Source organism: Physcomitrium patens, chromosome 1, assembly GCF_059467195.1.
Source record: "Physcomitrium patens ecotype Gransden chromosome 1, ASM5946719v1, whole genome shotgun sequence".
NCBI classification, from domain to species: Eukaryota; Viridiplantae; Streptophyta; class Bryopsida; order Funariales; family Funariaceae; genus Physcomitrium; species Physcomitrium patens.
Window position 1 is genome coordinate 21330018 of NC_143410.1, and position 23863 is coordinate 21353880.

Consider the following 23863-nt stretch of genomic DNA (forward strand, 5'->3'; position numbering starts at 1 on the left):
GAAAGATATTTTAATATTCATGTATGGCTTGCTTTACTTTTTCTACTCTTTTGGTTGACTTTTCTACCATTGATGCAAGATTTGGAATGACCATATACATATATATCAATTGCTTATGTTGTATTTGCTTCTTTATAAAGGTCATTCTTATAAATAAGCCTTTAACTATAGATTATTTTTCTACCTCACTTGATGTAGAGGTACAAAAAGTCACCTTGCGTTTACCATCTTTGAAGGATATTGTCCTTGCTAGCTAATCAATTTGCTTATTTTCCACCTCTAGCCATAGCATATCAATGATACATTGTATCTGAGCTTTATTATCTTGAACTTCGCTCTTAATGCATAGGTGTCATTCAATCTCAAGATTTCTTCCTTACATGTCTCATTTAATATGTTCTCTTAGTCATCTACTAGATATATACTCTTTCCTTGGATCACCTTGATTTTAATTCCAAATCGATTGGCAATCCTAGTTGAGATGCAATTTTTTGTAGACGTGCAATCTATAAGTACTCGACATGGCTATCATCTTATTTGACATATTAGATATACAAGTCAATCCTTTTAATAGTTATCTAAAACTATACCATTTGTCTTTAACTTATAACTTTTATTCCTATTATTAGCCCTTGGTGTTTTTATTGGAAAGCCCTATTTCCTTGCTTCATTTTGTTATCAACTTGGTGAGTCTTGAGATTATGAATCTGCTTTGATTTATTTGCCTTTATAAAGTAGCTATGTGGCCTAAAAAGTACTATATCTGAGTCTCTATCTAAAATTTTTTTGTTATATCTTCCATGCTTCAATTTCTTTATTAAACGTTGCTATTGTAATGCCTTCTCTCCTTCAAGTAGATTTCTTAAAAATAGCTTGTAGTAGCGCCAAAACAATACTTAATGTGACTACAACAATTAATCTCAAATTAATGATAGCTATCAACATACTACCAAAGAATAGACTAACACTTACTTTGATATTAATCAAACAAGGCTAGATTATCTCTAAGATGTAATATTCTTCTAATCTATAGCAATATGAATCCTGTCATAATATAGGACAGTATAAATCAGAGCAAAGTTAATTAAATTGAAACATAAAAGGTAGAATAGAACAAAAGAAAATAGAACAAAATTGAACAAAAAAGTACAAAATCAAACTTTACTAAAAAAAGGAATTGAAGCCATACTTGATCCAATATTCAAATGGCCCTAGCTAGTCCTATTTATACTTTATTCAACCATCTTGGAACTTTCTAGAATATCCTTAATGATGGATCCCACTTAAATAACTGCCCTAAGCCCTTTTTAGAATGTTCTATGATTGATCTCATATAAACCACCAACTTAGTCCCAATTCTAGAAACTTCTAGAAAGTTCTCAAACATGGCTCTAAGTATCTATCTCTATATGTCAGCAATACAAATATCCTATCTATATTTCGTTACACCAATGCTTGGTTGAAGCAACATTTATTTTGACACAATATTCATATCCTTCAAATTACATTTTAACTTCTGGAAGGAAGAAATTTTTTTCTATTGAAATAATTGCACCTTTTAAATTACAAATTGTCCAAAATTTGGGTGTATTACAAATATTGAATGTTTGTCTTTTAATATTTGAGCAAATTCACAATTTATTTGCCAACACCACCTAAGTAAGAGCATTGATCTTTAAAACCTCTATTATTCGATCATCTCACATCTTAGTCCTTCTCTTGATTCATCTCACATCCACAATCTTGTCATATCAATATTACCTTTATAATTGCTATGCACTCTATAATACATGGATTTGTTAATATTCAATTCACACATCTATATGGTCAATATTCAATTTCATACTATGTTATTCCATCTCGATACTTCTACTTCTAAAGAGGTGCATTATTTATAACATTGGATTAATAAAGATGCTTTGCGCTATTCGTGATGTCCTACTATATTTTTTATATAAATGCCCAATATCATAGCAAGAACTATTGGCATATCATTCAAATCATACTACATATTCTATATGCCCTTGGATACCATACATAGGCAAATTAATTTTGCTTCATTTATCTAAAATTTGGAACTGCTCTCAAAAATCCTTCTTCTATTAATATTCTTTTGAATAATTCAAAGTCATTAGTTGGAGAACTAGCAAAATCTTACCATCCAATAGCATGCAACTCAAAAGATGTAAGTATTGTAGCAAAGAAAGCATGGCTTTAACCAAGTACTGGAATGCTATTCTAAGAAATAACTTTTTAAATGACAAAAATCAATGAAACAAAATCTATAATGTAAAATGCCAAAAAGGCGAGCGAAGATATAATTGTAAGTGATATCATTAAAGCACACAATTTATATTCTATATGAAGATAAAATAAGTAATGGAATCTATGAAAATTGATGTATCTTTGTCATATTAGTAATATCTTATTATATTTGGGGATATATTTGCTATTATAAAAAATATAAAGAATATATTTGTTATTATCAAGAATGCAAAGATATTTTAAATATTTTAGTATATTTAATATATATATATATATATAATAGTTTATGAAACATGACTAATCTATCTCAAGTGTCCAAGATCCTTCTAATCCACAATAATATAAAACTTCATCATAAGGTAGGACAAATTGGATCAAAATAAAACTAAACAAAACTAAACAGAATGAGATATGGAAGACAAAATTGAACAACCAAAATTAGAACAAAACATAACAAAACAAGAAGATACAAAATCCAATTGTATTAAGAAAAAAGTTCAAAGCCATACCTAACCAGATGCCTCCAAAAAGCCCTGGCTAGTCTTATTTATACTTTGTTCTATCACCTAGGACTTTCTAGAATGTTCCTAGGTGGTGGATTTTACTTAGATAAATGTCTTAAATTCCTTCTAGAAGATTCTATGGTAGTTCCCACCTTGATAACTATCCTAAGCTTTTTCTAAAAGATTCTATGGTGGACCCTATATAAATAACCGCCCTAAATTCTTTCTAAAATATTCTACAATGCATCCTGCCTAGTCTACTAACCTAATCTCAATTCTAAAAACTTCTACAGTTCTAACTATCTATCCCTATGTGTCAATAATACAAATATCTTATCTATACCTTGTTACAATTTATCTTAATTTTAATACAAGATAAAATTATTATATTTCTATTCTTACAAACAATAATATAATTATCTCTTTTTATGTCTTCTCAAGCTTATTTGTAGGATGTTGCCAATGCTATTATCAAGCCTTCAAATAACTTGTACTTGTTGTTTGTGACTATTAGATATAAGACTTTAAATTTTTTATATCAAAAATAATATATTATATATAACATCTTTTTTATCAAGAACATATGAAAATGCTTCAAAGTCTTATAAGATAGAGATAAAATTTATAATGTTTTCAAATTCTATCAAATATTATGCCATGAAACAAATAAAATGTTTAAATTATGATATAGAACTTTTAGAAAATAATATTGTTTAAGATTCTAGCTACATTATCTTAAATGTATTTTAGTTTCTTCTTTTGATGTAGTTCCTTCTTTTGTAATTAAAATCTTTGTTATGAGACTAAATCCTTATCATTTGATAGGCCAACAAACTATTATAATTATAAAATAAGATTATAAATCTTTAATTTATTGATATTTCTATGAATCAACATTTAAATGGCTCATACACACTACACTTGAAAGTCTTAATTAATATTAATCTTAAAATGCATATTAAAGAAGAAATTATAACTTTGATTATTATATTTTATGGTATAATCAATACAAAAAAAAATTGTCAAACAATTTAAATTATAATTACATCAAATTATCCATGTAAGTGCAAACAAGAATAAAACAATGCAAAGAAATAAATTATGGTATAAAAAAAGTTGACAACTTTGCTAAACTATCAAAACTTCAAAAAAATTATATAAAAAAATAATAATATTCAACAACTTTTTATGTAAATGATTTGGTAGATGGACAAAGACAAAGTAAGTAATAGGCCATAAACAACAAAGAAGAACTTAAAGAGTTACTTTTTACAATGACAAGTGAGCATAATAATGAATCATAAGGTTGGCTTACAGAAAAAGGGTGTGCAAACATAATATCCATTTTAAATGTAACATTGAAAAAAAATACATATTTAGATTTTGGCATAGAAGATATTTGAAGGCAGACAAATATAGAGGTATTAGCTATTGGCCTTCAATTTTGAAACATTTAATATTTTTAATGGAACCATTTAATAATATAATAATAACTAGTTTATTATAAATAATATTAGTTTATTAGATAAAACAACTATTTTTGTGTTTTATAAATTAAGTAATATAAGTTATTTGCTCATGTACTAAGTATATGTATATAATAATAAAACACACATATATTAATTGTAAGCTAAATCTATCAAATCTTTTGTCAAACTTTTATTGTATAATATTTTAATAAGCCACAAGTTAATAATAATAATATTAATTATTCATTAAATATATGTCTATATTAGATTATCATATTTATTTAATTAAAAAAATGATGTTATATTTTTTTATCAAAATATAAATATATCTTATATATATGACATTCGAAATAATATTAATTTTTATTTTTATTTATTTTTCTTGATTTTTATAAAGTAAAAAAATACAAAATAAATTATTAACTTATATTTATGTTGTTAAATAATGTATTATTTTATTTACTTTGCAATATGTATTAAGTGTATACTTATAGAGTATTAATTCTCTCTATATACAATTGTATTATAGTATTTATTACATAAGTTTCAACCAATTTGTTAGGAACTATTCCTATAGTTGAATTTTTGTATATAGCCAAAAATCCTAAGATAAGTTTGAGTTGATTCTCACAAAAAAAAATAAAAAATAAAAAATAAACAAAAAAAAGAAGCAATAAAACAAAATAAAACAAACAAACAAACAATATAATAAAATAAATTCCCAACAAATAATATTATTTTGAATAAATTTTTTACTGGATCACTTTTATTGTTTGGAATTGGTGGCCCAATGATGTAACAATAGAGGCATTTTACGGGTTATTCTATCAAGCCCTAGAAATATGTTGCATGTGGCCACATAGAAAACCCTAAGTTGTTGCATGTGGCCACATAGAAAACCCTAAGTTGTTGCATGTGGCTACAAAGAAGGCATGGAGAGGTGGTTTAGCGTGGATATGTTAAAGAGCGGGCTCCCTCCGTTTGCTTTTCAGGTTTGCAAATATAAACGTGGAGAGAGCGAGCGGGAGGCGTGGGAGCGTCGTTGTAGATTTAGATTCTAGGGTTTCGTCGAAACCCAGAAAACACCGTGAGCTTCTTGCTAAATTCCGTGGTGGGTGCGATGCATCTACCGACTCTGTCGCGATCCATCGACTGATCGTTGCTTTTACAGCTGTTATTGTGGTGGGTTTTATTTGTTGAAAGCACTGCGAGTGAGCGGAAGAGGCGGGCGGAAAGTAAAGCATAGCAACGGAGATGGGGAAAGAGTTGTATTTCATCGGAGCAGAGTAGGAGATTGGGGAGCAGAATTCTTTAGGATTACTGCGGTGGAATGTGTTTTTGAGATGGCTGCTTCAAACTCGCTTTCGAATGGGCGCGCCGTGCACCGTCGCAATGGATTTGGCGCTGGTGGTGCGAGCCAGAACCACAAGGCCATGTCATTGTTTCAGTGTCAACCGGAGTATCATCAGGACTGTGCGCGATTGTATAGCAACGATAACTGCGGGGATGTCAAGCAGTTTCGGGGGAACTTTATGAACTCTAAAGATGCCAGTCGTCGGAAGAGGGTACGTTGGTCTATTCTCTGTATTGGTGGTAGTGGCATCTACTGTGGCATTGTTTGTTCGACATGCGGTGAGTAGTCGAGATCTATTCGGTGGTGGCCCGGGTTGGCCACTTCAGGGTGTCTAAGTGGCGTTGATGTATTGATCTACTCGTTCTCGGAACATTTGGTGTACATTGGCTTTCTAGTTCGCATGTCTTGGAACTAGGTGTGGATTCTTAATTCTACGTGATTCACTCGTCATGTAGAAAATTTTGGAGCCTCTGTTTGTGTGTGTCACCGAATTTGACCTCGTCCGCTAACAGTAGTTTGTGTTTTGAATGGTGTTGGCAAGGGTCAGTGTGTGAATGGTCTAGTATATGTGTGCACATGCACTTGCATCTGCATTTGTTCTGGATGAAAAATTTGCGTTGGATTTCGAGTTGGTTTCCATATTACTGTGTGGTGTCTAGTGTGACTTCCACTAAAGTCCCTCGCTAGTACCCTTCCACGTGGACGTGGAAACTTTTTTGACAGATTTTCACCAAGGTACTCGTGAACTTGTACCTGTCTGTAGCAGATATGCGTAACGTGAGGGTTTTCTCGAAGTCACGATTCTGGAGATCTTTCCTGTGGGTTTCCGTTTGTTAATCATGTACATAATGTACGGAATTTACCAGAGAAAGAAAGCCGTGTTAAGAATAATTAAGCCAACATGGTTATTTACAGTCCAATGAATATTGAGGCTTACTGAAGTGTTTGGTGCGCCCATATTTTTGGCTGTCCGTCCTTTAGGAGTTGTGGTAGCCATTTCTATCAGCAACATGGTGTGCTTCACGAAGTGCGCAAGCATACGAAGACGCGGATTGGAGGAAGGGTACGGATATGAGGAGACGTAGGTGTCTTGCTCCGTCCTCCTCACGTTCGCTCAGGATCAAGTATAGCGGCGTGATATGTGTTTTAAGTTTCATGACGAGGTAGGAAGTACATCGAGCTTTTTAAGTCCGGTCTAAGTTTTCGCGGCTTATTTTCAATTTTACTGATTTTGACTTGAATAGATATTATTTTCTATTCGCATGTTTTGTTCTTCGTGCATTGTCCTTTTTTCCAGCTAATCTCGGCCTCTAGTTAGGTCGTAATACGTGGGTAGTTTTTTCTATATTCTTGTCCCTTGATCGATTGCGATGACATGTCGATTGGTATGTGCACGGTTCAGTCTGGTTTGGGGTTGTATTCCCTTAAGCACCACAGGATCTACCTGAAACTGCAATAAACACTTTTAAGGTTATTTTCTTGGGAGCTGAGAAAGAGGATGACTTAATTCGACTCTCAATTGGAACTTCACTAGTATCTTTTTCTGGATTCCCAGTCTTCGGTAGTTCTTGCGACAGCAGAGTTAGAAGTTGGTGAACGTAGGCGTGTCGGCCTCAGTAGAATGATTTGATAAGGTTTATCCCCTCCGAGCTCTTCAAGTCTTAAGACGATACTGAGAGATGATGCATGTGTTCAGGGAAATCGGTCCCCCAAATTGAAGCAGTGTAAGCTGGACGCCCGCAGGGAACAGTGGTTGTCACAGTGTTCACAAGGTAGCTCTTTTTGCATGTAGAGCTATTCAAGAGTGCATTTCGAAACTAAAAAGATATGATTGATAGTGTTTTTTGCTTGGTCTTGTGGATCAGTCTTGTTTTTTCGACTTAGGAGTATTGTGCGTGGAATATGTCTTTTCTCTTGTCACGTCGTAGACGGTCTGTGCTTCTCAATAATCGTGTCTTCAATTTATATCTGCTCACTTTTCGCTGTGTCTGTAGCCATGAAGTTTTAGAGCTAGACATGTTCATTATTCTATTTATATGCCTGGCACCGGTAGAAGCGGCCGTTCAAATAAACCACCTTGTCTCTTACTTCAGTCTGTTGAGCAAATCACATGTACACTTAACCTACCTTCAGATATCTTACATCCCAGATATCAGTAGTAGGTTATGCATGAATGTATGGATTGTTCAATAAATTACACTACAAGAATCATCCGTTTGGTTATGTCTTCGGCAGGTCGTTTGTGCATGGTGATGCCTTCGCTTTTAATAATGGGAACAATACCTTCAAACGTCGAGGATCACTATGAGTGGCTTACTTAGCAATGTTGCTAATATTTTCATGTTTTTCATGTAACGGCAGGCTAGCAAACTGGCCGTGAGTTTTCTGCTTTACTGAACTATGACTTGGATATATCCTTGATGCTTATATCAGAGAGGCAAGGGAAGGCCGGAAAGCAGCAACAAAATGATCTATCACATTATCGAAATTGCGTGCACCATCCCAAGGCAGAGGATGGAGAGTGCATGGCGCAAGAAAGGGCGTGTCCATCAGGACATTCCCGAAGCCAAAGCTTAGGTTCGATTGGATCTGTGAGTGAACGAACACTTACTGGTTCACTTGTCACGCACTCGCGGACTTCAATCATTGGTTTGATAAACGAAGTCAAGGATCTTAAAGAGGTTCCGGCAAGGAGGAATGGTGTTTCGTGCAGGTCATCACAGCATTTTGGAGACGAAGAACTGGATGAAGGAATTGGACATAAGCAGAGCCTAAAGTATCGGCGTTCAAGTAGTGATGCAAGCAAGTTAAGATCGAATAGCTCGTGTGCAAGTAACAGCTGCACAGGAAGTGACTCCGAAGACAATGACGAGTCACATGATGTGAACGATGCCTGGGAGTCTGCTTTTGACGCGTTGCATATACAGAGTTCCCTATATCGATCTGAAGGATCCCACAAATGTCCTGGTTCTGATCGAACTCTGCGTAGTGAAGGAAAAGAGCAGCATGACAGAAAGCAAAATGGTGCTTATCATTACCACACGCAGCATGGCCAATCAAAACATGAGTACAAGTACAAAAATTCCAGTCTGGGAAGTAGGAGAGGGAATGGAGGAAGGGCTTGGCGTTCTGATGATGTTTCTCGACCCCCAACTTTGCCGACGCTTGCCGAGCGGCATAAGCACCCAACACACGCTAACAACCACCACCAAGGATGGGGTAATGGGAACAAGTGGGGGAATCGACCAGCGTCGCCATCTTATTGCCCTATATGTACAGAGGAACTTGATATGACTGACTCATCATACATGCCCTGCCCTTGTGGCTTTCAATTGTGCCTGTTCTGCTACCACAGAATCGCATCTGATGATGGGCGTTGCCCGGGCTGTAGAAAGGCCTATAACACTGATGTGGCTGTTCAGGTGTCACGGTCTTCTGCTGTTTGGCTACATGTTTGATTAATGCAGTAGGGTACATTCTTCTCTCATAGAATGACAGAAGGATTAAATAATGTTTTAGGTCCCTATCATATAATGATACTAGTGTGCTCATATCGGTGTAGCAAAGGTTTCTGTGGTAAGAAGCATTGCATATGCGAATATGGTATATACTTGTCCGGCTAGTTGCCTTGAACAAATAATTTTTGTTTGTCTGTTTGTTTTTGTTTTGTTTGTTTTTGTTTTTGTTTTGTTTTGTTTTGTTTTTTTTTCGCGAACTGGAGCTGCTTTCTGTCAGAATAGCGTAAGGCATGCAGCTGATTTGGAAAGTATACCCTAAGTACATCGACATATTCAAACCATGAGTAAACATGTTTGCCTTAAATATTTAACAGTTTTTGTTTTGAAGTTATTTTCACAAATCTCTTCAAGAAAAATGGGAGATATACCAAGTTTTGTTTAAGGGTCAGATTACAACTTTCAATAGTAGGCGTACATGAGTACTTCTTTATTGTACTGCCGCCGGTGAGTATGTAACCACCACACGCGACCAATCAGACTAATTCAGCTAACATCTGCAGTTATCCAATTCACAGCATGCAACTTATGGAATGACACTCAACCCACTGAAATGCTGTGAAAAAATACAAAAGGAAAGAGAGAAACGTGATAAAGCTCTGTCAACAGGTAGTTTTCAATCACAACCGTATGGGGTAAGTACCCTGCACACTCCCACACTCACTCTAATATGTCGTGGCTAATCGAGGGTGCACTGATACGAAATACTGAAAAAATAGTACACAACCCAGGTCCAGTCTACTTGAAAGCTGTAAAGAACCTGTTGTACATTACCAGGAAAAAGAAAAACGCATATATGATCAAATACCTAAACTTGCATGAGGGCTAAAGAATTACCTGGACGTATACTCGAACACAAGCTTAAAAATGCCTAATACTAGAAGCTGAGCTACGAAACACCACATGGTAATGCAAAGTTATATCAAGGATGCGAATGAAAAAATCCGATTCCACCAGGAAATCCTCGTTAATATGTTTAGTGCTCGTGTGACAAGAGATAACCTATTTCTTTTTCAATGCCCATCTGGAATAAGATGCGGATAGCTGCTTGACTACTGGAGCTTCGACTGTTACATTAGGCGTGTCCCAGCTTGAGGGACCTCCTGTTCCAATCTCGGGCTCCTTCAACAGAGTCAAAGCCTCAATTCCCCGTTTCCTCTTCCACACACCCACCGGCGCTTTCTTGGCCTCTATGACGGCAATCACACCGGAGTCTTGATGAGTATCTGATGCTTTTTTCGTCTCTATGGGATATGTCTGGATCAACTCTACAAATGATTTGCCTGGTGAATCTTCATCTTGCATCTCTTTTTGTGCTCGTGACTCTTGCTCTTTAGGTTTGACTTCAGTGGGTTTCATCTTCTTTGCTTTGGTTTGATTTGTAATCGTCGTTAAATTGGCTTTTGCAACAGGTTCATCGCTTGCCTTTGAGGTCTTCTCTTCTCCGTATTTCCGTCTCACTTTTCCAGGGACAAGAGGGTGTCCATCTAAAATTTGCAGAGTTGGAACAAGATTTTTCAACTGTGCCACATACAGGGCTCAGTCTTTAAGACGTAATCCAAAGCAGAAAGTTTGATATAATTATGTAAATGAACAGGGTATTCAATATCCTCAGTGAAACGCTTACTGTCCCAGGCCAAATAGAAAGAAGCAACAGTAAACATACAAAAATTCCAAAAAGCAGGGCCCTTAAAAATTGGATGACATCCTTTGGAACAAAAAACAAAGATCAACTTTACCTCTTGCTCATAATCCGGTACAGAGCAGATAGGGCTTCCACGTAGATTTAAGTTGGATAGACTATGCAAAGATTTGAGTACCTGCTTCCATGTAAGGGCCAAACGTTAAGTGCTTTTACGCTATTGCTGTGTACAGCCGTGCAAGGTCAACATCAGGGGAAGCCTGGTCTAGGAGGTAACAAATAGTCAAAAAGCTCATCGTCAAATTCTATAATACCTGAAGGCTTTGCCAATTTTGCAAGTTGTTGTTGCCAAGGTCGAGTATACGAAGCCTACCGTTCCTTTCTATCTCCTTGGGCAGATCCTGATGAGCAAGAGATTGTCCAGAAAAATGACTTCCGGCGTATATTCAGGGCCAGCATAATCAAAGATCGTAATTAAAAGCTTTTCCTACCATTCAAAAAATAGGCATACCGATAGTTGATTATGAGCAAGCCGCAGTTCTTCCAGTGCAACACATCGCTTCAACGATGCTCCTAGCACCTGAATTTTACAATGCGATACCGAAAGCTGGAGACAGGAAACATAACAATCTTCAAATTAGAGTCCATATAAACTTAGCATCATCAACATGCAATCAACTACTTTCAATAATCACTGAGAATGTCAGAACCCTACATGTATAGACAAAATTATAACCAGAATAACCATATGCAGCGAAGAGACCATCATCCCTAATCAAGTTTAGATATGAAATTTGCATACGAAAGTTCGATCACTGCCAAGAAAGATACAACCGAATTATCTCATAAAATACTAGCATACATTCTGCATGTCTAACTTTGGACACCTAAATGCAATCACAGGAAGGATGTAGCAGATCCATGATTACCTTCGTCAACTCTAATTGCTTGTTCAAGGATTTCCCCAATTCTCGGATCGGGTTATGTGACAACACTGTCCAATAAACAATGCAACTCATCAGTCATTGCATTGTTGACTACTCTGTTGCCTATGACATCTCATTTCACCAGAAGAGCCATTTAGCAAAGAAAATTAGTTGACTTGAGCGCTAGGATATCATTGGTTTATTCGTTGTTGAATATTAAATCAAGTTATACAATTATTTAATGTACTCTGAGTAAGCTCGAGCAAAGGAAGACGCCATTGAGTAATATACTTTGATAGAAAAAATAGAGGGCGTCACGACACAGCAAGGTCGCACCTATGGTATTCAACTTGACAAGGTTATCGAAACGAGTGACACGTGTAATCTCGTTGTCTGCATCACAAACGTAATAATAATTAGAAATACGGATAATAACTACAAGCACAAATATGACTGATCTTCGTTCTACGATCGAACGCACGCATTTAGACATATACAAAACTAGTTCATTAGTCCTTTATTTGGACAAAGCAGCGCACAGTTAGAAGAGCTATGATCATTTAACATCAAGGAAAAGACTATCTTTTAAACCCACTGCTCTCCCCCCTACAATTCTAAGTTTCCCTGAGCCCAGATTTGCGAACACTCACGACCCAGATATGTTGTAGAGATAGGAAACTCACTATTCAGAATAAGTGCCCGCAATTCTACGAGGTTCAAAATCTCAGAGACAGAAGTAAGAGCATTGCGGCTGGCATTTAGCACCTTCACCCATCCATCAGTACACACATGATAACCAGCAGAATTTCGAAATTATGAAAAGTCTAGCCACACTAAGCCATCATTTGTGAAATAAGAGTAAGAGTTTGAGTGAATAGCAACGGCATGATGTTACTCAATATGTCACTTCCAACATGCTACATTCCTCAAAACTATATCACCAAACCCAAGCTTTCAATGCTAAATGGATCAGGCACAGAAATTCGAGCTCTCGTATAGTTCTTAACATTGCCCCAAGAAAGAAGTATCGACATACTAGACTAGAGTCCAAGAAAACGAACAACTTGGAAGATAGAGAAAGAGAACATACTGTAAGTTTAGAGAGGGTCTCGACCCCCTTCAGACTAGTCAGTCCATTGCCTGCAACTGACAACCATTTCAAATTGGTGCACATGGATATACTCTGCACCGCCCCAAGCGATGTGCACATCAGGTTAGACTTCGGTAAAACCGCGATTAGCTACAGCTGTTTTAACGACACAATGAGCGCAATGGAGTTGTGGAAAAAACAGAAAAGGCAAACATCACTCACCTCAAGATTGGTGATGCTGTTTCCCGAGATATCCAACCGCGATAACTTCTCGCAAGCATCAATACCTGATATCTGATACGATAAGGATCCAGTAAGCTTCTTGTCGCAGAATGATACCGAAAAAGACACTAGGAAAACTAACTTCCGTAACCACCAAGACCTTCCGCAATGAGACTCCACTCCCAAATCAATTACCTCATGAAAATAGCGATTCGGAACAGTAAGCGTCTCGATGGTGGCTAAGTCGCGACCGTCATTGAGGGCAGAAATTAACGCAGCTGTGAGGCGCACCATCATGACAATGGTAGACGCAATGAAGAAAGTCCACCCTAAAACCTAAAAATCAAAACCCAAAACCCTAAGCTCTAAACCCACACCATCGAACCAACTTCTTAGCCAGCTTCAAGTCGGTAGTTAACTCTGTAACGTCTATAAAGTGGCCACGTCCAGCGATCCCAGCATTCTGCAACAACAAATCTCCCAAAGACGTGCTGCTTCAATGTACTAACCTACAGTTACACGTTACACGCCGTCGCCTCTTCCAACAAAGATGGATAACAGTCCAAAATTAATCGCCGAACCATCGCCGAACGATCAAGCACCAAAATCACGAACTGTATAAAAACTCCTGGTGAATGCCTTCAGTGATAAAACAAAAATCAAACATCGAGACGCAGCTTTCACATGTGTGTCACACTTGATTGAATATGAATGCCTTCACTGGGCAATCCTTGCAAGTCCACAGTGAAACCAAGAGATACGGAACACAGATGATACACCTCAGAAATCCGTGAGAAGGAACGAGTGGGAGGTCAAGCTGAGGGATGAAAATCGTTTAAAGGGCACAAGCTGCGAAAAGCTGCGGGACCCTAAACCCTCTCATGAAACTGAGCTGGGCAGCGGGCAGCCCTCGACGGTGCCGGAGCGATTTCCGACTGGTGCATTGTCGGGGACACAAGACAGCGGCATTGCATTTGTCTCTGGTACGTGGGTGTTAACTAGGTCAAGAAGATGATGCAGCGCTACAGATTGTTGGCGCGGGCTGTACAACGAGGTGCGCGAGAGTATGGGCTACCTCCCTCGTCGTCTCCGCAGATTGCACCAGGATTTTTGCGATCTCCATCCAATTTGCAATTATGGCGGGCGCTTTGGAGTCTTGTGAGGGACGGTATGTCAGAATCGAGGAATTGTTTTGCTATCTGCAGCGACGCTTTGAGGGGCGGAGGCTTGAGGCAGCAAGTTCGACACGCGAAAGTGAACGGCTCAGAGGTACAATCATGTTATCTTATTTTATTTTATTTGTATGTTTTTGAACGCGAAGATGAAGAGGCTCCTTGAATGTGTTCTTGTTACTCCTTGTTGAGGATTTCATGAAGGTACCCAAACGAATCCTCACCAAATCAATGCATTTGGGTCTACATTGTTGTTCTTGTGTTAGCTTGCACCTTCAAATGCCACTCTTCTTCCTTCATATTTGTCATTGAACATTTTGAAAGACCTAGGTAGTAGTTATGCGTTGAGGCCTTAGAAATTGAAATTCAGTGAGCCAAGCATATATATTCAATTCCCTGAAAGTCATTTATATATCCCGCTGTGACAAAACTGTGGTATGCACTCAGGTCAAGCAAGGGAATGTCATTGAGCGCAAAGGTGAGCAGGTTTTCGTTTCCAATCTGGTGATTGATCTCCTGAACGCCCAGCATGGTTTCCTATGAAGTGATCTGACTTCCTTGATAGTTTTGAGTCCAGAGCTAGGGGTTTAAGAAATTCTGGGCTTAAAAGTGTACGTGCTTGTGAGGATTTATTCGGTTACCTAAGGTTTTTGATAAATAAGTCCTACGTAACTCTGATATCCTCTAAGCGCACCTAAATATTTACTTCTTAGTATAGTCCTCCCATATTTGTCACACATTCGCATGTCCCCACTGAATGAAGCATGCCATGCTGTTCTTTGCAAATCATGTGATGCATTGGAATTGCTCCTTGTGTTTGCTCCATATGCACGTGATTATTTGGTTCTCGTCGTTTCTGGGCTTGTTGAGCAAGGCTGATGGACATATCCTTATGGTGTTTTACTATCTTGGCAGGACGCATTTATCAGGTATGACTCTCCTCACTGAAATTTGAAGTCGTTTAGCCAGTTTGAGCACAGCCTATAATCTTCTGTTTAGATTTCCTGACCCCATGGTTCCAAGATCAGTATGCAATGTATTTCTTCTTCTGTGTCTCCCGCATTAATAGATTTAAGGTATTTTGAAGGCGACTGGTAAAAGGTGTGACTTGTATATAGGTACTGAAAACTCAACATACCCAACAAGGTCGAGGTGGAGCAACTATCCAGGTGAAACGTGCTCTAAGGTTTTGGGTCCTGTTCTTTTGCTGACATCATATCTGGTTTAGGGGGACGTGTAATTGATACTCGCAGTTGTTTTCCATTAATAAAGCCATAGCGTGTACTTTGTCGGCCCTCGTCACTTACTGTTTTCAAACAGGTGGAGCTTCGGGACGTGCAAAGTGGGCTGAAATTAACTGAAAGATTCCGAACATCAGAATCTATTGAAAGTACGTGAATGTTCTAATCTCTTTAAAATCAAATAGTCATCAAATGTTTCTTCCAATGATTAGGGTTAGACATTGACGATGAAAAAAGAATACTTTGGAACCACATTGTGTGTTAAATTTGGTTGGTTTGTCGAGATTACTTCGGTGGTTTACTGAGTGTTTTATTTAGTTGCTTCCATTGTTTAACAATGTCAGGCTATTACATCATTAGAGTTGGTGAAATGTGCTCTTAGTTTGCCGTACTAAGGTCAATAAAGACGTTTCAAGCTTAGTTTCACATTGCTGGTTTTTTACTGAATTATTCAATCTTCTTTTATTGTGGTGCAGGAGTGTTCGTGGACGAGAAAGCCTACACTTTCTTGTACATGGAAGGTTCTAGTGTTGTTTTGATGGAGTGAGTCTACCATTTCTCATCTGAAAGAAATTGCATTTTCCTGAACAAAGAAATGGACGCTCAATTTTTTGAATAGAGATATTTCTGTCCAGTCAATTTTACGTATTTACATTATTTTTGTGCTTTGTAACCATGCTTAGTAGGAGTCGATACATTGCTATTTACCCATCTGATTGCAACTTGTTGCAATTTGCAGCCCAAAAACTTTTGATCAATTAGAACTCTCGAAGGACATGCTAGGTAGTGGAGCTGCCTACCTATCTGGTACGTATTGGTCGCTTTTGATAACAATTTCGTTTTCGTAAGTTCTCTATTTTGAATGATTGCAGTTAAAGCTTCGGTTGCAGAAGTAGCCTGCTGCGCTGAAATAGGTTTGAGATCTAAGGAGATCGTTTTGTGGTATTCCTACTCAATTGCTGGGATTGATATAGATGAGTCTGGAAAGTGTTAGCTATGTGGTTATCAATTAGAAGTTTCTGGACAGATAGCTTCGGATGTTTCTTGTTTTCACCATCACATTGCAATTTTGTCTGAGCATAATGTATTCCTTGCGGAGCAGATGGAATGGAGGTGATGGTTCAGCAATACAACGGCCAGCCTTTTTCCGCGACTGTTCCACCGAAGGTCACTTGCACTGTTGCAGAAGCAGAGCCATACTTCAAAGGCCAATCCGCAACACCTACGTGAGCAAATTTAGGCCTACCTGTTTTTTAAGCATTCTTTGACCATGAAAATGCAACCAAATTTTTTACGGCTTCTCTAACAGAATAATTATCTTATTTTATTATCAAGAATTTACTGAGCCTAAAATTTGAAACATATACACAGAAGGGTTATGCAGTCTTGTTTTGCCTCTTCGGGTTGAGGTTTTGACATGTCTTAATAATCTTACTACAATTGTTACAGGTACAAGCGCATTATATTGGAGAATGGTCAGACGATTCTGGTAAGCCATTACTACCCGTACTCACTTTCCTTCTTTTTAGTGGTATTCTGAGTGCTATTAAGTGATTGGATATTCTGAGTGCTATTAAAGGAGCTTTATATAAGATGTACAGTACGATGTAATTAATCCATGTCAATTGCATATCGCTAGACATCAAGTGGCCTAGTTTAATGCATCTCAGGTTGCAGTCATCGTGCCCATTCATTTAGGCGGATTATATCTCTCTCAAAAACTACAGTTTTTGTTCAAGTGGAGTAGAATATATGGCGGTAGTGCTCAAAGAACTTCTTTGTTTATGGCGTGTTTACGTAATTTGCAGGCACCGTCATTTATTACTGCAGGAGATCAAGTAGTTATTGATACAGCGGAGAATACCTACATAACTAGGTGCGTGTTCAGGCCATCCATTCTGCGCTAAATTATTTTGTGGTTGAAGATCTTGACTCTTCCTTGGTTTTGTACTCTCTTAGCCTTAGCCGGCAACTTCTGATGTCATGGTGAAGAATAAGATTCATTTTATCACGAGTCTAGTCTGTGTCTTGTATACATTGAATGCACGGAAATACTATCCAATTCCTGAGATCTTTTATGTGATTGAATTTTTCTTTGGAATCCTGTATATATAATTTTTTGCTTCAAACTAGTAAAAGAACATTTCATTTCTAATTCCTTATTAATTCATTTCAAATTCTGAGTCCGATAATGCACTATGTGACCCTAATGTAACCATGCTTGCTTTTATACCTTCAATTGTCTAATCCCAAAACAAAACGTCAAGATCATAACATATTCTTTTGTGTAAAACAGAAGCAAGGAAAAATAGAGAAGTGCAAAACAGCGAAGAGTAGCACATGATCTAACAAGAGTGTTGCACCGGAAACGGTAGAAATAGGTCCATTACGTGTTTCAGGTATTTGACCCCTGAGAACCTTTTCGAGTACGCTGACAATTCATCGTCCTTGCTGGGAACTAGAGAAATCAAACCTTGGTGAATACTATACACCTAAGTGAGTCGATCCTTTTCCATTGCATCAATGATTGGAGCACAGGGGTTTGGTAGCTGTTACTTATACGAGGTGTCTAAAACGTTGTCTTCTTACATATGTGTAGCGTCTCGTTGAAAGCTAGGCGTTCATGCATAGGATACGTCGAGGCCATTTTAGACTTGATAGCCTGGATCCTTACTAGCACGGTCATTAAATTTTCATAGTCAGCAGGTCGATGGTTTATTTTAGGTTGTGCTTTCGAATTTCGCTTCTACGATTTTCCTCCACCTCCATAAAAGAAAAATGAAAATAAAACCGGCCACCCTTCTCGGAGAAGTAGCTTTGGGTGCTTCGAGTTTTACGTCAAGCCTCGTATGTTAGGCTGGTTTAATAATTTATACAATGCCTCCGGTTATTGCCTGGTCAACCATCTTTTGGTAATGTTTGAGCATTTTGGAGACTTGACACAACTGAACCAAAATACCTGGAAATGCCATCTCAGGGGTTCAAATATTGGATAAGTAAAGAACAGCATTGGTAATCCTGATGTGGATTTAATGGAGTAATTGTTTTGTATCTTCACCCTGTTAAGGATGGGGTCTCTGTTGAAGGGAAGTTCCATTACAAAAAATGTGTATTTGAATATCTTCTGTATGAAGTTTGTGTCTAAACAGAGGTTTCTGGGTGTGCTTTTAAAGTAGCACTGATGTGGTAAAGAACCACAAACGTGTTTTGAAATTTCGTTTAATGGGTTTTGATATTCCTACAAAATGTAACCAAATCATTGTTTGTACACAAATTTGGGGAAGTTGGAATAAAAATTCAATTCCATTAAATGTTAAAGTTGGGAAATCAATGCATTTTGTTAATCTAAATGTTACGACTGATTGTTAACTGAACTAAATTTTGATGTACCAATAAATTTGGGCCATATTCTATTTCGGAGTGTAAAAGAAAATTATTAATAATCAAAAATTCTCTCACTAAAATGGCTTAAATATCTGAAACTAATTTGCAAATTTAAGGTTATTTTCTTTTTTTTCTTTTTATTTTTTTCTTTTCTTAACATCCTTAATTCATGAATTGAATTTAACTCTTTACACATTTCTCAGACAGATGCAAATTAGAACAGACTGTTTTAAAACCACATGAAAAATAATACACTTTTAAGATGGGAGAAATTGTACTCAAATCATGTTTCATTCAGTTTTTGCTGTTACACAAGTGACAAATTTCAAAATCACTTGTTTAAAGCAGTTTGGGTCTTAGTCAAGGAGTTCAACCAAGAGACACAGGGTGGTGCTACAAGCCTCCCGGAGCAACATCGTGCAGAGGTGCGGTGCCGAGGGGAATTCTGGACGTAGGACAGTAAGTGTAATACTTTTTTACCATAATAATACTACTAAAAATGCTGATTTTAAATTTAAAACAAATTCTTTTGTACATTTATAAGAAATTGTTCGTTAAGGTGGAAGATTTTATTTATTTTGGAGTTTCAGTTACAATTTTAATTTGGTTCAATTGGTGACTCTACTCACTTTTACTAGCTCCAAATGCGAAGACTTCGAAACAGTGCATTCAGGAAGAGGTCACTGGTGTTTAACTTTTGTACAGTTACCGTTTAAAATGGGCTTCTAAGTATAATAATCCACTTATAAATGATGCTCAAGATATGCTTGTCTCTAACATAAAAACATGAAGTCAGGTTTGAAATTCATTAGAACAACACATTAACCTCTTGTACCCATAACACACATCTGTACTGAGAGGAAGTGACAAATGTTAGTGGAAATGACCTACACCTCATGGACGGATGGGTAAACACACAAATTGTTTGGTACTTGATGATCACACCTCAGAAAAGTCTACAAATGACATTGATAGAATCTTTGCACTAAGTCAATATGACACTCGGAAGCTTTGAAGCCAACACTAATGCATGTCCAAAGAAAATATTCATACGTCACGAGGGTCGATAATCAGAAACAAGCTCTGTAAATTCTGGAAACACAATCATGGATCCGAGGTCACATGCTGTGTCACTATTGCACCCATTCGGGAGTACCAGAACATCGACACAGAAATTCAGAGCAAGTCGAGACTTGCCTTCAACACTCTATAACAGTTATAAGTAAAAAATTAGAAAATATTTACATTAATTTTAAAGGAGTAGCTCCAGTGAATAGGACACATAGGCTCTCGGGAGTTTGTACATGACACACCAAACCAAAAAAAGCTAGTAAACCGATCTAGTATTTGTAGACTCTGGGAACAGGCATGCTGCAACCAGAGGATAAAGAAGACGGAAATAGGGGACCAGTGTAGAGACTTTAAGACAAGTAAAACTAAAACATGCTAAAACCACCAAGCTGAAGCCACCATCCACCCACTGCAAAGTATTCACACCTTTAACCTAAGCCATTGGCTGGATAAGCAGAACATTTTCTACTCATTGTCTGCATCACTGTCCACTTCGTGGGCATCCAAATAGAAGCTGGCTCCATCCCCATCGATCATCTTAGCCCTGGATGACCACCACTTCATTGTTAAACAAAAGCAACAACTGAGTCTACTAAATCTTTGCGGAAATAAGATGTGCAACATGCCACTGCGGATGTAAAGCGAAAGACGTCATGATATACAAATATGCGATGTACAAAATAAGACCTCCAGAAACATATAATAAGGTTAGAAGTTATACCGTTCCAGAATGAATTTGCCCTCTTTATATTTCTGACTTTTTTCGAAGGCTGATTCCTGCTCATATCAAATATCCACATACATGAACTAAAACAGAACTGCCAAGCGCGCTCTCGGTTCTATAGAAATAAATAATTAAACTCATTTTATACCAATTTAACCAACATTTGTTTAACCGTGGAAATCCTAGTAGGAGCAGATTGAGGTACAACAGAATCAATAAGATTTTGGAGTATGTGGTAACAGGTGTTCAAATATTGATTACATAGTTACTTACATATTTCCAGCCCACGACCTGCTGACAACAATTGCAGCAGATGTCTGCCACAGTGTGTTTGCCTGTGGTCATCAGGCGATCTTCTTGTGGCCCGAGTGAAACATTCACCCTGTACATCATGACACACCATCAGGCTTTAGAAAATTTCACAATGAGCCAGCAATCAAAGTGTGACCAAACAAAGGAAGTCAAAAAAATAAATCTTGAAACGATTCCTTCATCAATGAGGAATCAAAGTTATCCAATCAAAACTGCAGCGTGTCAACATGTTTGCCCCGACCAAACCGCTTGCTCAACACATTAATCATCGCTCCCCTCTACAGTTCCTCTATTGTCCAAGTGGGATTCAGTAAGCATTTCAAATGGTATCCGAACTAGAAGGCAATCGTATTCAGGAGACGGAAGCTCAGTTGTTCAATGCAACAACCTCACCAAAGTCGATTTTCAGTCAGGGTGAGACAATTACACTGTATTGAAGAGGTAGGCCTTCCCATGTCGACAGTGGAATGACTACACAGGATAAGAAACAAGGGGGTTTTTAATTAGCTGAATCGCCTAAATACTCATTTGTTAATCACGTCGAAACCAAACGCGTATCTTTCGGTTGCGTGCCATACCACAAAGACAAACAAACTATGATTGGCTGCACTTAGGTTGCGATGCTTGAAATTTACCATTACCTTCGAGACCAGCTCGTCGCATTGGGCCAAGTGACTGCGGCAATACCGGCAACTATAGACGCGGCCGTCGAGCTGAATCAAGTATAGCCTACCCATACTCAAATCCTCTGGTTTTGATTTCTACAATTATAGAACAAATGAACTTAACCTCGTCGTGTTATATTCCGTGAGGAATTCATCCAGTCGCACTTTAATCACCTTGCCATCCCTAATTCATGCATTCACCTGCATTCACGAAGACCAGTTTAAAAGTACTTCCAAACATACTTCCACAACAAATACAGGCACTACTTGTCAAGTACATCCCCACGAAGAGGTGGAAATAGAATCCTTTGACATCTGGAATACGTTACGGATAGTTGATGATACGTCACAGTCAATTTAAGTACAAGAAGCCACAGCAGAAATCACCACATAGTCAAATATGGATTCTAAAACACTATTGAAATTTCTCGCCCTTAGTGAACCAAATCCCCGGCCCTGGTCTTAAACCATGTTAATTTCGCCAGAATACACAATTTCCAACCCTATAAGCTTATTCTACCAGATCATTCATGATCTACGAGAGTCTTCAATTTCAACCATTTTCAAACCATCCGTTCCTTCACAAAACTGTTTGAAATTCGGGAATAACTCAACATAGACAATGATAATAATGTGACGAGGTTTGGTTCTAAACATCACTGAAGTTGAACTCAGCAAACGAGAACACCTTACAACCAGCAAAGAAAATTAAATTTTCTAACCATCGAGAATGACAAACTTGACACCACCGGCATTGCAAAAGATGCAGCCAAGGACTAATGATGGCACTACAACAGAGAAGACCGTAAAAAGCACATTCCAGTAGAATAAACCCTCGGGATCAACCAACCCAAGGACGGGGCCTTAACCCAGCACATCCTCAAACAACCCACCGAATTGACAATAGCCTCAGCCATACCGCACAAAAGAAACAACACAGAAAAATCCCCCTCGCCATTTATCGCAATCCATCTCACAGAGAAAACAGCAACTCCTCAAAAATGCATGCAACTAAACTACAAATCCGACCAACAAAAGCACACAAGGACACGCACAACAACACAAATTAGAAAAAAGATTTTTTTTCAAAAACACTAAAAACAAATTGGCAATTCGATCCGGAGGCCAAGTTATACACCCCAACACAGTCCCAAACTCAACCTTCTCACCCGGAAGCGCCAAATTCAAGTCCGAAAACGCAATACAGCCACACTTAACCTTCATATAACCACCAGAAACCAACGCACCAAACAGAAAACCACCCCAACAAAGGCGAGAAAAAACAGTGACATCATCGCGCCAACCTGACCACAGCAGGTAGGAAAGAAGGCTCCGAAGCAACCCTGCTCGCAATTGCGTCAAATTCCGAAGCCCCCCAACTGCAACGAAATCGAAAGCCTGTGAAGCCCAATCTTCCTCCGATGCCGAATCCTCTTCTACTCCTCCCTCTCTCTCTGACTTGCCCCGCCCCCCGCTGGCTATAGCATGCGGCTCTTCTATCATCCATCCAGAGGAGGTTTGTTCATATTATGGATGGATGTCTTGAGGATGAGCATGAGGGCAGCGGATTAAGGAGGGGCGAAACGTGGGTGGGGGTAGCCGTGGGGAAACGTGACCGTGTCTATTTCCGTGTCGTATCCCAGGGGGTCGAGGATAGACTTCGCCCGCACCCGCGCCCGGTCCGGCCCGGCCCGGGCGGGTTTTGTGGTTTGGGTTTCTGGATGAATTGAACAGGAATGTGGAAAAGTTCTTCATAAGAATAAAAGTTGAAGTAAAATTTTATAAGGGGGTAGAAGTAAAAAGAAGAAGAAGGTTGTGTTTGATAACCGAGCTATTTTTACTCTCATCCTTTTTCTAGCCCTTGCCCCTCATTGTAGCATTATTTTATGTTTTTTTTTTTTTTGTTTGATTTTATTTTTTTTCTAACTATGTGGGTTTAAATAATATTTTTACTTCATAATGTAGAATAATATTAATATATTTAAATAATATTATTATTACTATTAATAATTGAAACAAAAGATTTCAAATTTCTATAAAAAAACCATCTTTTTAGTGGGACTTATTGCAAATTCTATAAATAAAACATTATTTATACTCTCACAATAAAATAAACTCTTTTATCTTTTTTTCTCACAATCTTTTCTTAACTTCATCAAACTCCTTGATTAGCTTCCTCAAATATAAATCTAACCAAGTAATATTTTTTTAATTTCAACTAATCACAAGTTTTAATAATTGTGACCTCTTTCCTACTCCCCTAAGTGTAAAGACCTCATAAATTACATATATTTTGACCTTTAAAAGA

At 37.7% G+C, this 23863-nt stretch overlaps 4 protein-coding genes across 7 annotated transcripts; 2 read left to right on the forward strand and 2 right to left on the reverse strand.

Moving 5' to 3' along the window:
- Positions 1–5113: 5113 nt before the first annotated feature.
- LOC112287057 (uncharacterized) lies at positions 5114–9231 on the forward strand. 3 transcript variants are annotated; one of them, XM_090253195.1, is made up of 4 exons: positions 5142–5802; positions 6358–6754; positions 7288–7363; positions 8025–9231. In XM_090253195.1, the coding sequence occupies exons 2-4, from the start codon at positions 6731–6733 to the stop codon at positions 9047–9049; spliced, it is 1125 nt and encodes a 374-aa protein (XP_090109321.1). In that variant the 5' UTR covers positions 5142–5802; positions 6358–6730; the 3' UTR covers positions 9050–9231. The 3 variants fall into 3 exon arrangements, with proteins under 3 accessions (XP_024385448.1, XP_090109321.1, XP_090109319.1); XM_090253193.1 differs by having other exon boundaries at positions 5203–5802; positions 6573–6754; XM_024529680.3 differs by lacking the exon at positions 6358–6754 and having other exon boundaries at positions 5114–5802.
- Positions 9232–10035: 804 nt separating this feature from the next.
- LOC112287066 (uncharacterized) lies at positions 10036–13780 on the reverse strand. The gene is made up of 10 exons (XM_024529700.3): positions 13182–13780; positions 12987–13058; positions 12765–12857; positions 12358–12439; positions 12011–12067; positions 11678–11742; positions 11260–11355; positions 11063–11149; positions 10846–10926; positions 10036–10627 (listed from the first exon to the last, which is right to left on the reverse strand). The coding sequence occupies exons 1-10, from the start codon at positions 13281–13283 to the stop codon at positions 10109–10111; spliced, it is 1254 nt and encodes a 417-aa protein (XP_024385468.1). The 5' UTR covers positions 13284–13780; the 3' UTR covers positions 10036–10108.
- Positions 13781–13858: 78 nt separating this feature from the next.
- On the forward strand, positions 13859–18301 carry LOC112287077 (uncharacterized). Its single transcript, XM_024529721.2, has 11 exons — positions 13859–14255; positions 14606–14636; positions 15074–15087; positions 15277–15327; positions 15479–15548; positions 15876–15942; positions 16139–16206; positions 16502–16625; positions 16849–16888; positions 17208–17275; positions 17696–18301. Exons 1-11 carry the CDS (start codon positions 13998–14000, stop codon positions 17709–17711), a joined length of 807 nt encoding a protein of 268 aa, XP_024385489.1. The 5' UTR covers positions 13859–13997; the 3' UTR covers positions 17712–18301.
- Positions 18302–19999: 1698 nt separating this feature from the next.
- Positions 20000–22995, reverse strand: LOC112287084 (protein yippee-like At5g53940). 2 transcript variants are annotated; one of them, XM_024529751.3, is made up of 6 exons: positions 22860–22995; positions 21532–21756; positions 21318–21361; positions 20852–20960; positions 20576–20631; positions 20000–20398 (listed from the first exon to the last, which is right to left on the reverse strand). In XM_024529751.3, the coding sequence occupies exons 2-6, from the start codon at positions 21625–21627 to the stop codon at positions 20320–20322; spliced, it is 384 nt and encodes a 127-aa protein (XP_024385519.1). In that variant the 5' UTR covers positions 21628–21756; positions 22860–22995; the 3' UTR covers positions 20000–20319. The 2 variants fall into 2 exon arrangements, with proteins under 2 accessions (XP_024385519.1, XP_024385511.1); XM_024529743.3 differs by having other exon boundaries at positions 21526–21756.
- Positions 22996–23863: the final 868 nt, after the last annotated feature.